The sequence below is a fragment of the Saccostrea cucullata genome, unplaced genomic scaffold (genome assembly GCF_032062105.1).
Source record: "Saccostrea cucullata isolate Sc308-1 unplaced genomic scaffold, CSIRO_AGI_Scuc_v1 ctg281, whole genome shotgun sequence".
Classification (NCBI taxonomy): Eukaryota; Metazoa; Mollusca; class Bivalvia; order Ostreida; family Ostreidae; genus Saccostrea; species Saccostrea cuccullata.
Window position 1 is genome coordinate 524,799 of NW_026926059.1, and position 13,211 is coordinate 538,009.

General features: G+C 36.0%; 3 protein-coding genes and 1 pseudogene across 3 annotated transcripts in view; 3 read left to right on the forward strand and 1 right to left on the reverse strand.

Moving 5' to 3' along the window:
• LOC134270533 (leucine--tRNA ligase, cytoplasmic-like) overlaps window positions 1-1,824 on the reverse strand; it is a 36,400-nt gene extending 34,576 nt beyond the window's left edge. The window contains exons 1-4 of the mRNA XM_062752766.1: window positions 1,699-1,824; window positions 1,437-1,616; window positions 539-626; window positions 333-413 (exon numbers count right to left, since the gene is read on the reverse strand). Of these exons, the coding sequence (XP_062608750.1) occupies window positions 333-413; window positions 539-626; window positions 1,437-1,570 (303 nt within the window). The 5' untranslated portion in view covers window positions 1,571-1,616; window positions 1,699-1,824. The remainder of the gene's footprint in view (window positions 1-332; window positions 414-538; window positions 627-1,436; window positions 1,617-1,698) is intronic.
• Window positions 1-13,211, forward strand: part of LOC134270540 (putative nuclease HARBI1) — a 319,031-nt pseudogene that overhangs the window by 304,290 nt on the left and 1,530 nt on the right.
• Window positions 1,979-5,536, forward strand: LOC134270531 (nudC domain-containing protein 2-like). The gene is made up of 4 exons (XM_062752761.1): window positions 1,979-2,179; window positions 4,608-4,656; window positions 4,788-4,939; window positions 5,407-5,536. The coding sequence occupies exons 1-4, from the start codon at window positions 1,994-1,996 to the stop codon at window positions 5,482-5,484; spliced, it is 465 nt and encodes a 154-aa protein (XP_062608745.1). The 5' UTR covers window positions 1,979-1,993; the 3' UTR covers window positions 5,485-5,536.
• LOC134270530 (transcriptional adapter 2-alpha-like) lies at window positions 5,582-6,993 on the forward strand. Its single transcript, XM_062752760.1, has one exon. It carries the CDS (start codon window positions 5,582-5,584, stop codon window positions 6,896-6,898), a length of 1,317 nt encoding a protein of 438 aa, XP_062608744.1. The 3' UTR covers window positions 6,899-6,993.

Here is a 13,211-nt window from a genome sequence, read left to right on the forward strand (position 1 = left end):
CTAGGTGTAAAGATAAGGAATGGAATTCTATAAGTTAGGTGAAGGAATAGAGGTTTGTTTTTATGTTATGTGAAAATGGATTAAAATTATGTATTTTTTTAGTTTAAGATCATATCAGCTCAACAGCTGATTGACTAAATATAAGCAAATATTAACAAAAGTTGAACAGTTTAGAAATATGATAACTTTTGTTAATATTGCAATATTATTCAATCAAATTGTGAATCTGCAAGTTTTGTTTTTCAACATATAAATTCATAAAACAAAATATTTTGTAATTATCAATATTATTAACAGTAGATCTAAAATCAAAGTTCTATGTATTTGATCACCTTTATTGGCATTCCAGAGCAATGAAGGCCAAATGGAAACAGACATTTCTTGCCTTGAAGTCTCTGATATCCAACTGCAAACTGTATAAATAAAATTATTGCATCACTGAAAAACATTCTTGAAAAATAATTTGTAGGATGGTTTATAGCTTTGGTTATGAACATGCAACTTCATGCAAGTAAGTAAGTAATAAATATTCACGTACCTCGGCTTTTGATATGGTAAATGTGTGTCCAAGGTGAAGTCTTCCATTCATGTATGGATAAGGAAATGTAGCAATATACTTTGGCTGTCTGTAAAAAATCATAGAAAAAATAAGCACACCTTCTCTCTTAAATACCTGATTACTTTTTTCTAAATAAATTATTTACAATTACAGTCAGAATCCTTTGAAACAAACTGTCTGAGATGAACATTTTTTTCTACATTAGAAAAAATGGGGTGTCAAATATTTGAATAACACTGCACAAATAACTACAGATTTCATTCCTGATTTTTTCAATCAGAGCACCACTCAATATATTCCATTCAACACCGAGTTAAATTTATGCTCCATCCCATGCCACTCAATCAAATAGAAGACCAGTGTTTGAAATAACTATGCGCCCGACCACCTGAGATGCACAAATTTTGCCATGGGTGAACAGATTTGCACATATAAACGCCCATCTGGATGTGTTGAAATTTCTCTTAAATTTAAATTCCCATATTTGATAAATCTTTCTCAGATCATCTTATAGTATCGGTAGCTAAGTGTAACAGGTAAAAGGCGAGAATTCGTTAGCCTATAGATTCAGAATTGAAGTTATGGTGCTATGGCTCCATTCAGTTATCACTGTAAATAAATTTGTAAAAGACTATTATTTTCTCGGGCTAGAGGATTTGGAAGGGCTGACAACTTTCACTAGCAGTAAGCCCGGCATGTCTAGCTAATTCTATGGACAGTTTCAAACACTGTAGAAGACAAAAAGTCTCTCCTAGATGGTCAATAAAAACTGACTCCAATATAGGAAACAGACCACTAAAATGAGGCTAACCCCCTATATGGTGGTCTGTGTTCAACATTCTAATTTTATCATGACAAAATAAAGTAAAATTCATACGAAGCTTCTTTCGTCCCTGGAAGCGGGGCATCCTCTTCAAATACTTTCTCATCTTCCCATTTCTTCTGAATCCTTTTCTCAATCTGTAACAGTTCCGTCAGTTTAGCAGTACTTTTTCTTTCGAGAGCATCCATTCTTTGACTACTGGACTAACTTATGTGCAGGTGCTGCCCAGATGGTCTACAAAATTGATATACTTATGGTAGTAACCTTCATTGCTCTTAAATTTCTGAACTATTTACAATTCATACACTGTATTTACCTTAATGTTTCACAAGTTTACGACACTCATGTCAGTGATGATGACATCTTCAGGCAACTTCAGTGATCTTAGATTTTGCACGACCACATGGCGGACTCTGCCGTAAATAAGTCTACGTTATTTCCGGTTGTCGTTAAACCACGTGCAGAAGGCATAAAAAGCTTTGTCTTGTGTAGAAAATATTAGATTATTACTAATTAAAAAAATAAAAACAAATATAATGAAAATACTTTTATGGCATTTGCATTTCAAGTGCGAGATATTGGTCTTGCACCTAATGTCGTAAAATTATAGCATGGCCCACTTTGATGAGAGAAGTGGTTACATCCCTTGTAAAACCGACTGGGGACAGTGGTGGCAAACCAATGAGGAGGTGTACATAGAAGTAAATGTGCCCGAGGGGACCCCGGCCAAACACATCAAGTGCGCAATCTCTCACAAACACATTAGAATAACTGTTAAGGGACAGACAGTAATTGAGGTATAATCAGAAGAAAAAGATGAAATGATCAGATCAAGAACTGTAAAATTGTTGCTTTTTATGCCTTCATAATTACTTGGATATATAGCTAGAACATTCAATTACCTTGTAAAGTACGAGAAACTTTCTCAAAGCACAAATAAACATTAATAAACTTTTAATGAAAAGGGTGCACTTCTGCTTTGAAAGGGGATAAAAATTTCTCACACAACCATAATAATTCAAGAAGGCAAAACAAATTGTTAATGGCCAACAATTAATGTACAGTTGAACAACGATATATTGAATACCATGGATATGTCAAAGTGATTTGAAAGTCTCACCACTTTTTTTTTTTATAAAGTATTTTACCTTCGATTATCGATATCTCAAACCATTGAATATCTCAAAGTTTTTCCTTGTCCTATCGAGTTCGAGATAATGAGATTTGACTGTATTTAAGGAACAGTTACTATAGAGTCGACTTGGATCAATCTTACATTATAGATGATGTATAATGAGATGTACATTTACCAGATATATTCTTCCCTTACAGCATCTTACCTAGGTGGATGTGGTACTGTAGATTAATCCCTATTTTTTGCGAGTTCTTTTTATCCCAAACTGGCTATTCAGTTTCAAAGTGCGAGAAAAATTATTATAGTTGATCAACAGAATTTACATGGATTTCAGCACCATAAAAATAAGAGAGAGTAATTAATTTTATGCCCTTTTCACACGGAGAGTTTAATTCGCAGTAAATTAATGTGAAGTAAACTAATGCGAATTAAATTGCATTCACACGACAGCAAAAGCGAAGTAAACTAATGCGAATTAAAATTTTATCTCTTAGAAAAAAAAATATTCAGTAATGCTATTTGCCGTATATGGATTTTTTCGCGTTTGGAAATTTTTTAAAAAAGGGATATTAGTATAGTTTTTATATTGCATAAGTTATTTTTTACGATTGAAGATTTTTTTTCTGTTTAAAATGGTAATGTTTTTATGTTGCATTATAGCTGACATAATTTCTGAGTGTTTTATATTTTATGAATAAAAAATGGTCGCAAAAAATGCGAAAAATAGATCATCGCAAAAAAAAACGGATATACGGTATTATGACGTCATTTGTAAATCATGTCATGTGTGCAGAGCCATCCAATTGATATAAAAATCATAGTGGATACAGGTACAGTGGATTAATAATTTTTTTCATTTCAATATTCAGACTTTTTTAATCAAGTAATTAATTCTTTTTTAAGGTTATTTTTGTTTTGTTTAACTGGTTATTCTTTTATGTAAGGAAAACATTTTCACAAACGACAAATGTATCTTATTTTTTTCCTTCAAAACATTACCATGATTAAATGAACGGCTCCAGTTTATACATTTCAGTGATTAAAATAATTATTTTACGATTTCAAAAAAAGACACAATATAGCAATGTTACCTATACCTAACAACCACCATGTGTCCTGTTACACAGATTTTTGACCTTACGCATGCATCAAAATTAACATCTCTGAATTACTTCGACCACTCCCCGTTCACAGGTAAGCTAAAAAAAATTGTGTCATTTAATGGAAAAAGGTAAATTGCTTTGAAAAAATAAGGTTTCGCATTAAATTCTCCATGTGAATTCAAGAAAGCAAAATACCGGTAATTATTTAGGAAACTGTTATAGTCTATTTTGAACAGGGCATTATTTTGTCATAGATGATGTATCTATGAAATTACATTTATAATCAATTCCTTGTGTATAGCATCTGACCTAGGTGGATGTATATGGACTTTACAAACAGTATCAGGGTCTTCTGGGTAGCTCAGTGGTAAAGCACCTATAGGGGGGTCTCTGGTTTGATTCCCAAGTCCAGCCATATATTTTCTTTCTGCATTTCTCCTTTCCTACTACATTTGGTGGCCTGGAGTGTGGGGGAGTGTTCAAGTTATTTGTGAATGGGTGATTCCTGACAGGGCCCATTTACTATTGTCTTCAAAGTCAAAAACAATTTAAGGAGGGAGGGATGTAATGGTTTGAACTGTTGATATTCAGGTTATGGTAGCTCCATGTTAGAGCACCTGACTGGTCATGCAGGAGTCTCGGTTTGATTCCAGGTCCAGACATACATTTTCTCCTTTCAGTTTCACCACATTTTCCGAGTGAGAGAAACAAATTAGCAGGTCTTTTCCAAAGATTACTATAAATCTTATGAAGATGGATATTTTTATAGGGATGCACATTAACAGAACTATCATTTAATCTGGGCATTGAATATTTGTCTTCAATTACTACTTGTATTAAACATTTTAGTGGTAAACTTTGTAATTTTTAACCATGTTTGTAAGTCAAAAAAAAATTTGCAAAGAATCATCATGACAATGTTCGATTTTGTATGAGTGTTTAAATCAATTTTCTTTAAAGAGAATTTTAATTTATATATTATTTCAGGGAGACTTACCAAATACGATACATGCTGACGAATCTGTGTGGACTCTAGGTAAGAGAAGGTGATGGAAAATTCTGTAGGAGTATCACATAATTACATTCATGCACTATAATAATATATTTATGTTTTAAAAAAAGCATTGTTTGATAATATCAATAGTGATTTTTGTTTAATTTTTAAAGAGGACAAGAAATTTCTGAGGTTGTGTTTACCTAAGAGTCACGTTGGAGCAGAGAATTGTTGGGACTCTTTGCTAGTGGGACAGTATAGGACCGACCCCTGGACGTTTGACCAGATGGAGAAAAAGGCCACCCTACAGAAGTTTCAACAAGAGGTAAGATAAAAATTTGAGTAAAGATTGGAAAAATGATTTCAACAACAGACCTGTATGATTCACTTAGACTGGGATTTATAACAGTTTTGTTTTCCATGATAATTTTAGGGAAGATTAAAACATAAGTTTTATTATTTCTATGCCCCTGTAATCAGAGATTTTGGAGCATATATGTCCCTCTGTCTGTTAGTGTTTCAAAACTTGAACCTTGGCCATAACTATTGAATGGGTGGGGTTATGGCTTTCATAATTTACAGGTGTGTTCCCTGTGACAAGGCTTCTCGATCTGCCTACCAACATTTATAACTCATGACCTTGACGTTGAAATTTATTTCAATTGCTTTTGCAAAATTTTCACCTTGATGATAAGCTGCCGCATGGGGCCTAAGTGTTTCATTTACTCTCATGTTATTTTACATACAATCAACTATTTCATGTTCACTGTTTCCTCATATGTTTCTTTGTAGAATCCTGGCTTTGATTTCTCTGGTGCAGAGGTTTCTGGGAATTATCAGAAAGGTGGACCTAAATTACCAGATAATTAAGAGATTACAAAACTGACAAATTTAACTCTAAGTGAGACAATTCTGTAACTCATGGTGATTACTGGATAGAATAATTACAGACTTGTGAGATTTCATTATGGATGAAGAGGATGATATATCTTGTCCTAAGTGCTCCCTGACTTTAAACACTCCATATATTCTGTGTAAACAGTGCCCTGGGTCTGTGAAGATTTGTCTTCAGTGTTTCTCTAAGGGGGCTGAGTTTGGAGAGCATGAGAATGACCACCCCTACACCATTGTCAGGGATGACTTCCCTTTGTTTGAGAACTCTTGGTCGGCAGCAGAGGAAGTGTCTCTGCTGAAGGTGATGTCAGACTGCGGGTACGGGAACTGGCAGGACGTGGCCCACCGCATGAGAGTCAGGGGAAAGACAGAGGTGGAGAAACATTACAACAGGTGCTACATAAACCAGGCTGACCCTGAGCTGCCACAATTTCCCGAGGCTGACCTCGAAAGATTCCCATGCCCTGTTGTGTACAAGCTGTGTGATGATCCTCCCAGGTACCCCGACTCATCACAGATCTTCCAGTTGATGGGAGGTTACATGGCTGGGAGGGGTGATTTTAATGTGGAGCATGACAATTTTATGGAACTGGAGCTAAGACCCATTGATTTCAATGAAGCACCAATACAGGAGAGAGATGGGTTAGAAGAAAAGTTGAAGTTTGAGGTCATAGATGTTTATCAGAACTGTCTTAAAGATCGATGGTGGAGAAGGAAGATTATTCGTAAATATGGATTAATCAACATCAGGAAACACCGGCTTGATAATGGGATGTATCCAACCAGGTTAAAGGAACTTCTGGATCAGCTTCAGCCTTTTATGAGACTCTGTAGCCCTGAAGGATTTGAGAAATTTACACAGGCTCTTAATTTGCAATTTGAATTAAGGAAAAACATTCAGAAACTAATGGAATGTAGAGAAAATGGCATAACCAAACAGAGGAGCATTAAAATATTCAGAGTTCTGAAGAGTCGTAGAAATGAGATGAAGTCCAGAAGGCACCTGTTAGATGACATCCTCGTTCACATGAAGGATGAAGCTGCATGCCAATCCTGGCTACACAAACAGGCAATACTGGATACAATGTCCAAAGGGGCAGCAAATCTACCCCTACCCTCAGCCCCCAGGAGGTCGGCCCCACCCATGGACATTGTGGGGCTGCCTGGCTACGAAAGGCTCTCAAAGAAGGAGCGGGAGTTATGTGCTAGTGTGAGACTTGTGCCAGAAGCTTACCTGGAATTTAGAGAAATCCTTGTGGGAGAGTGTAAACGAAATAATTTCCTTCGATTACAGCAAGCCAGAACATTGATTAAAATAGATGTCAACAAAACTAGAAAATTGTATGATTTTCTTGTATCAGAGGGCCTTATCACTAAAGAACCGGGCTGATATTTACAAGCTTTATTGTTTAAAATTGTACAGAATTTGCCAAAAAATTGAATTATAAATAAGAAATTCTGAGTGTTGTGCTTGCTGAATATTTTGTAATAAAATTATTGGTAGTATGATGTAGAATCATTTACTATTCTTTCCCTTTTAGGGGACCAATTTTCTTGGATTTTTAGGTCACCCTTATAATATCCACAAATTTAAAGCCCCAAAAACAATTATTTTAATCATATTGATTCACTGAATCTTCTGCGTATACAAGGTAAAAAGTTATGTCCCCAGTAACCAAAAACATACTGCCTTCTCACGAACATTGACCCCCATGATCCTCAATAAATGATTTCAGCTTTCTGATAATTTCTCTTTTGGATTTTTCCCCCCATTATGAAGTATTTTTTGCAGAATGTTTTTTTAATCAGAAAGCAAGTAAAAAAAGTTTTTACATGGAACTCTAACTCTGATATGATTATGATGGAATAAAAAGGATGTTTAACTATTACTGGTGCAAACTGAGTGAAATATTGGGGTTAATAAGAATGACAATTTTAAAACAGAACCATGTACATAACTCCTCTTTAATTTACTAATATATAAAAAGTCTGAGACCTAGCATGAAAAATTCCAACATAAAATATGTTAAGTAATTTCCTTTTGTCGTTAACAAGAGCACTTTTTTTCATTTTTCATCGACAGAAACAGAAAAGATAACAAATTAAGATAAAATATAATACATTAAGAAAGGGGTTGGTTGGTTTGGAATTGTTGTTTATTAGGCTATATTTCAAAAATTGTTTGATTGCCGTTAACCTGACCGACTGGCTTATAAAATGGACAGTCATAAACCCTCTGCTCACTCATGTAAAATGTTGCTTGAAACCTTGATGATTTTCCAAAAGAAATGTTTGTTATAAGTAAAATACAAACAATTATAGAATAGCTTGCAGGGCAAAATAGGACAAAAAAGACACTTCAACTTGGCAAATCTATAACGGAATAATAGGCATTTACTAGTATGTCATTAAGATTTTATCTCTCTTATGAGAGTACCAATGAACTTTAAAACTTTTTTAACCTCCATTTGAAAGGTATTATTTTTTTCCCCATTTTCCCCCAATCTGTCAACATTTATGTTAAAATTTTCTAGGTAAAAATAATTTCCCAACTACTTACCTTTTTTTAGCTCACCTGAGCCGAAGGCTCGAGTGAGCTTTTCTGATCACATTTTGTCCGGCGTCCGTCTGTCTGTCTGTAAACTTTTCACATTTTCGACTTCTTCTCAAGAACCCCTTGGCCAATTTCGACCAAACTTGCCACATAGCATCCTTGGGTGAAGGGGATTCAAGTTTGTTCAAATAAAGGGCCATGCCCTTATTCAAGGGGAGATAATTGAGAATTAGTGAAAATTTGGTGGTATGTTTTAAAAATCTTCTTCTTAAGAACCACTGTGCCAGGAAAGTTGAAACTTATGGGGAAACATCCTCAGGTAGTGTAGATTCAAATTTGTTCAAATCATGTCCCCCGGGAGTAGGGCTTGGCCACAATGGCCGACCAAAGTTTTACATAGAAATATATAGGAAAATTCTTTAAAAATCTTCTTCTCAAGAACGCGTGAGCAAAGCCATAATTGCTCATATTTATATGGAAGCATCCCCAGGTATTGTAAATTCAAATTTGTTAAAATCATGACCCCCGGGGGTAGGGCGGGGCCACAATAGCCGACCAAAGTTTTACATAGAAATATATAGGAAAATTCTTTAAAAATCTTCTTCTCAAGAACAGCAAGGCCATAATTGCTCATATTTATATAGAAGCATCCCCAGGTAGTGTAAATTCAAATTTGTTAAGATCATGACCCCCGGGGGTAGGGTGGGGCCACAATGGCCGACCAAAGTTTTATATAGAAATATATAGGAAAATTCTTTAAAAACCTTCTTCTTAAGAACAGCAAAGCCAGAATTGCTCATATTTATATGGAAGCATCCCAAGGTAGTGTAGATTCATGTTTGTTCAAATCATGACCCTCGGGGGTAGGGCGGGGCCAAACTTTTGGATTCAAACTTTTCAATAGTAAACCAATTACTACTTTTTCCTAGCCACAATGCTCGGGTGAGCGATGTGGCCCATGGGCCTCTTGTTTTACCCAGGCTGAGAGTTGGGAGATGGCAAATAAACATTTTTTTTAAAACTTATTTTTCAAATTCCATATACTAGTACATGTTACAGTAAGTATTCCTATTCTTTATTGAGAAGTTGATATTATATAACTCTTAAACATAATGTAGATTTTTTTCTAAAAAGCGAAGTAAATAACTAAACATTGTCATGAAAATTTTGAATTTACCGGTTGGCAGTAAAAATTTTTATACAGAATTTACATGACAAATAGTTGCAACATACTGAATTAAAATGTTGCAAAGTTAATTACAAAGTAAATCTGAAGATGGGATGCTCATTCCTCTAAGCAGCTGCAGATCTGTAGCGTTATGATTTTATGTACATGTGTATTTGTCTTTGACCATAACGCTACAGCAAAAAAGGTGCAATCTACGGCGCAATATCTTTTGCGCACTTTTGGGGAGAATTTCTCCACTTTCAAGCATCGGTCAATAAACTACTTTTACTCCCTAATTCTGGGCACATTATTTAACTAATCTATACATTATATCCATCTCCCAACCCTTTGTAGTCTTTTCTACAAGTGATGAACTCGCTTGATTAAAATTATTTGGATTGAAATTCTAGTTTGAATTTGACACACATTTTGTAGAGAGAGAAAGGGGGGGGGGGGGTGGGGGTTTGTACCCCTCACTTTAAGTTTTTTAGCTCACCTGAGCTGAAAGCTCAAGTGAGCTTTTCTGATCACATTTTGTCCGGCGTCTGTCTGTCTGTCTGTCCGTCTGTCTGTAAACTTTTCACATTTTCATCTTCTTCTCTAGAACCACTGGGCCAATTTCAACCAAACTTGCCACAAAGTATCCTTAGGTGAAGGGAATTCAAGTTTGTTCAAATGAAGGGCCACGCCCTCTTCCAAGGGGAGATAATTATTAATTAGTGAAAAATTAATGGCGTTTTAAAAAAATCTTCTTCTCAAGAACCACTGGGCCAGGAAAGATGAAACTCATGTGGAATCATCCTCAGGTAGTGTAGATTCAAGTTTGTTCAAATCATGACCCCCGGGGGTAAGGCGGGGCCACAATGGCCGACCAAAGTTTTACATAGAAATATATGGGAAAATTCTTTAAAAATCTTCTTCTCAAGAATAACAAAGCCATGATTGATCATATTTATATGGAAGCATCCTCAGGTAGTGTAGATTCAAGTTTGTTCAAATCATGACCCCTGAGGGTAGGGCGGGGCCACAATGGCCGACCAAAGTTTTACATAGAAATATATAGGAAAATTCTTTAAAAATCTTCTTCTCAAGAATAACAAAACCATGTATGATCATATTTATATGGTAGCATCCTCAGGTAGTGTAGATTCAAATTTGTTCAAATCATGACCCCCAGGGGTAGGGCGGGGCCACAATGGCCGACCAAAGTTTGACATAGAATTACACAGGAAAAATCTTTAAAAATCTTCTTCTCAAGAATAACAAAGCCATGATTGCTCATATTTATATGGAAGCATCCTCAGGTAGTGTAGATTCAAATTTGTTCAAATCATGACTTCCGGGGGTAGGGCGGGGCCACAATGGCCGACCAAAGTTTTACATAGAAATATATGGGAAAATTCTTTTAAAATCTTCTTTTCAAGAATAACAAAACCATGTACGATCATATTTATATGGTAGCATCCTCAGGTAGTGTAGATTCAAATTTGTTCAAATCATGACCCCCGGGGGTAGGGCGGGGCCACAATGGCCAACCAAAGTTTGACATAGAATCTTTAAAAATCTTCTTCTCAAGAATAACAAAGCCATGATTGATCATATTTATATGGAAGCATCCTCAGGTAGTGTAGATTCAAATTTGTTCAAATCATGACTTCCGGGGGTAGGGCGGGGCCACAATGGCCGACCAAAGTTTTACATAGAAATATATAGGAAAATTCTTTAAAAATCTTCTTTTCAAGAATAAGAAAGCCATGATTGATCATATTTATACGGAAGCATCCTCAGGTAGTGTAGATTCAAATTTGCTCAAATCATGAGCCCCAGGGGGTAGGACGGGGCCACAATGGCCGACCAAAGTTTTACATAGAAATATATAGGAAAATTCTTTAAAAATCTTCTTTTCAAGAATAACAAAACCATGTATGATCATATTTATATGGTAGCATCCTCAGGTAGTGTAGATTCAAATTTGTTCAAATCATGACCCCCGGGGGTAGGGCGGGGCCACAATGGCCAACCAAAGTTTGACATAGAATTACATAGGAAAATTCTTTAAAAATCTTCTTCTCACGAATAAGAAAGCCATGATTGATCATATTTATATGGAAGCATCCTCAGGTTAGATTCAAATTTGTTCAAATCATGACTTCCGGGGGTAGGGGGGGGGCCACAATGGCCGACCAAAGTTTGACATAGAAATATATAGGAAAATTCTTTAAAAATCTTCTTCTCAAGAATAACAAAGCCATGATTGATCATATTTATATGGAAGCATCCTCAGGTAGTGTAGATTCAAGTTTGTTCAAATCATGACCCCCGGGGGTAGAGCGGGGCCACAATGGCCGACCAAAGTTTTACATAGAATTACATAGGAAAATTCTTTAAAAATCTTCTTCTCAAGAATAAGAAAGCCATGATTGATCATATTTATATGGAAGCATCCTCAGGTAGTGACTAGATTCAAATTTGTTCAAATCATGACTTCCGGGGGTAGGGCGGGGCCACAATGGCCGACCAAAGTTTTACATAGAAATATATGGGAAAATTTAAAAATCTTCTTCTCAAGAATAACAATTAGCCATGATTGGTCATATTTATATGAAAGCATCCTCAGGTAGTGTAGATTCAAGTTTGTTCAAATCATGACCCTGGGGGGTAGGGCGGGGCCACAATGTCGGCCCAAAGTTTTACATAGAAATACAAAGGAAAATTCTTTAAAAATCTTCTTCTCAAGAAAAGCAATTAGCCATGATTAGTCATATTTATATTGAAGCATCCTCAGGTAGTGTAGATTCAATTTTATTCAAATCATGATCCTCGGGGATTGGATGGGGCCACAATGGCTGACCAAAGTTTTACATAGAAATATATAGGAAAATTCTTTTAAAATCTTCTTCTCAAGAATAACAAATTAAGCCATGATTGATCATATTTATATGGAAGCATCCTCAGGTAGTGTGGATTCAAGTTTGTTCAAATCATGACCCCCGTAGGTTGGGCGGGGCAACAATGGCCGACCAAAGTTTTACATAGAAATATATAGGAAAATTCTTTAAAAATCGTCTCTCAAGAATAACAAATCCGGCATGACTGGTCATATTTATATGGAATCATCCTCAGGTAGTATAGAATATTCAAGTTTGTGCAAATCATTCCATCTCTCCTTTAAGGAATGGTTGGGACTACTTTTTGGTTTAAACTTTTCAATAATAAAATAATTTCTGCTTTTATGCCACAGTGCTCAGGTGAGCGATGTGGCCCACGGGCCTCTTGTTTTTCTTGTCACTCCTTATTTCACTTCTCCCTATTTCTCTCACAACCACAAATAGACCGGCATGCGGTCGATAATTATTACAGGCCCGGAGCAAGGTATTCAAAAGGAGTCAATCTCCCTCCCCAATGACAAGCAAAGAAAAACAATTTACTATCAAACCGCAGAATTTGCCAGCATAGGCGTCGGAACCGGGGGGGGGGGCTTACCCCCCCCCCCCTTATTTTTCCAAATATATACTTTGTATAGACATTGAACATATCTTCGTAAGTTTAGCCCCCCCCCCCACTTTCCACAGATACGTCTTAGTATAGGTTAAAATTGGGAAAAGTGTTGGTGTTTGGAAGAAAATTTTTGGTACTGGAGTTCGAACCTAGCCCCCCCCCCCCTCCACGAATTTCGTAATTGGGAACTAGACATTTTTTTTTTGCTTGTCAGGTTTTTTCGGAGGTACAAAAAAAATTTTCTTACACTAAGCCCCCCCCCCCCCACTTTCAATTTGCTTCCGACGCCAATGGCCAGTGCTTGATTTGAAGAAAAAAAGAATGGATGAAGGGTAAGGGAACCAGCATTTTTGGGAAAATTTACTGTAAAAGAAACAACAGCCCTCCCCCCCCATTACTATATTAGGTTTTCTTTCGATATCTAGAATTCGGACTTAATTATTTTCCTATAAATTACAATATAAATAATTTATGAGATAAAAG

Bases quoted from the DNA above. Each gene is read 5' to 3' on its own strand.
- LOC134270531 (XM_062752761.1), top strand. From the start codon at position 1,994: ATGGCCCACTTTGATGAGAGAAGTGGTTACATCCCTTGTAAAACCGAC. The intron at 4,657-4,787 runs GTAAGAGAAGGT...TAATTTTTAAAG, and splicing joins CGAATCTGTGTGGACTCTAG to AGGACAAGAAATTTCTGAGG. The intron at 4,940-5,406 runs GTAAGATAAAAA...GTTTCTTTGTAG, and splicing joins TACAGAAGTTTCAACAAGAG to AATCCTGGCTTTGATTTCTC.
- LOC134270530 (XM_062752760.1), top strand. From the start codon at position 5,582: ATGGATGAAGAGGATGATATATCTTGTCCTAAGTGCTCCCTGACTTTA.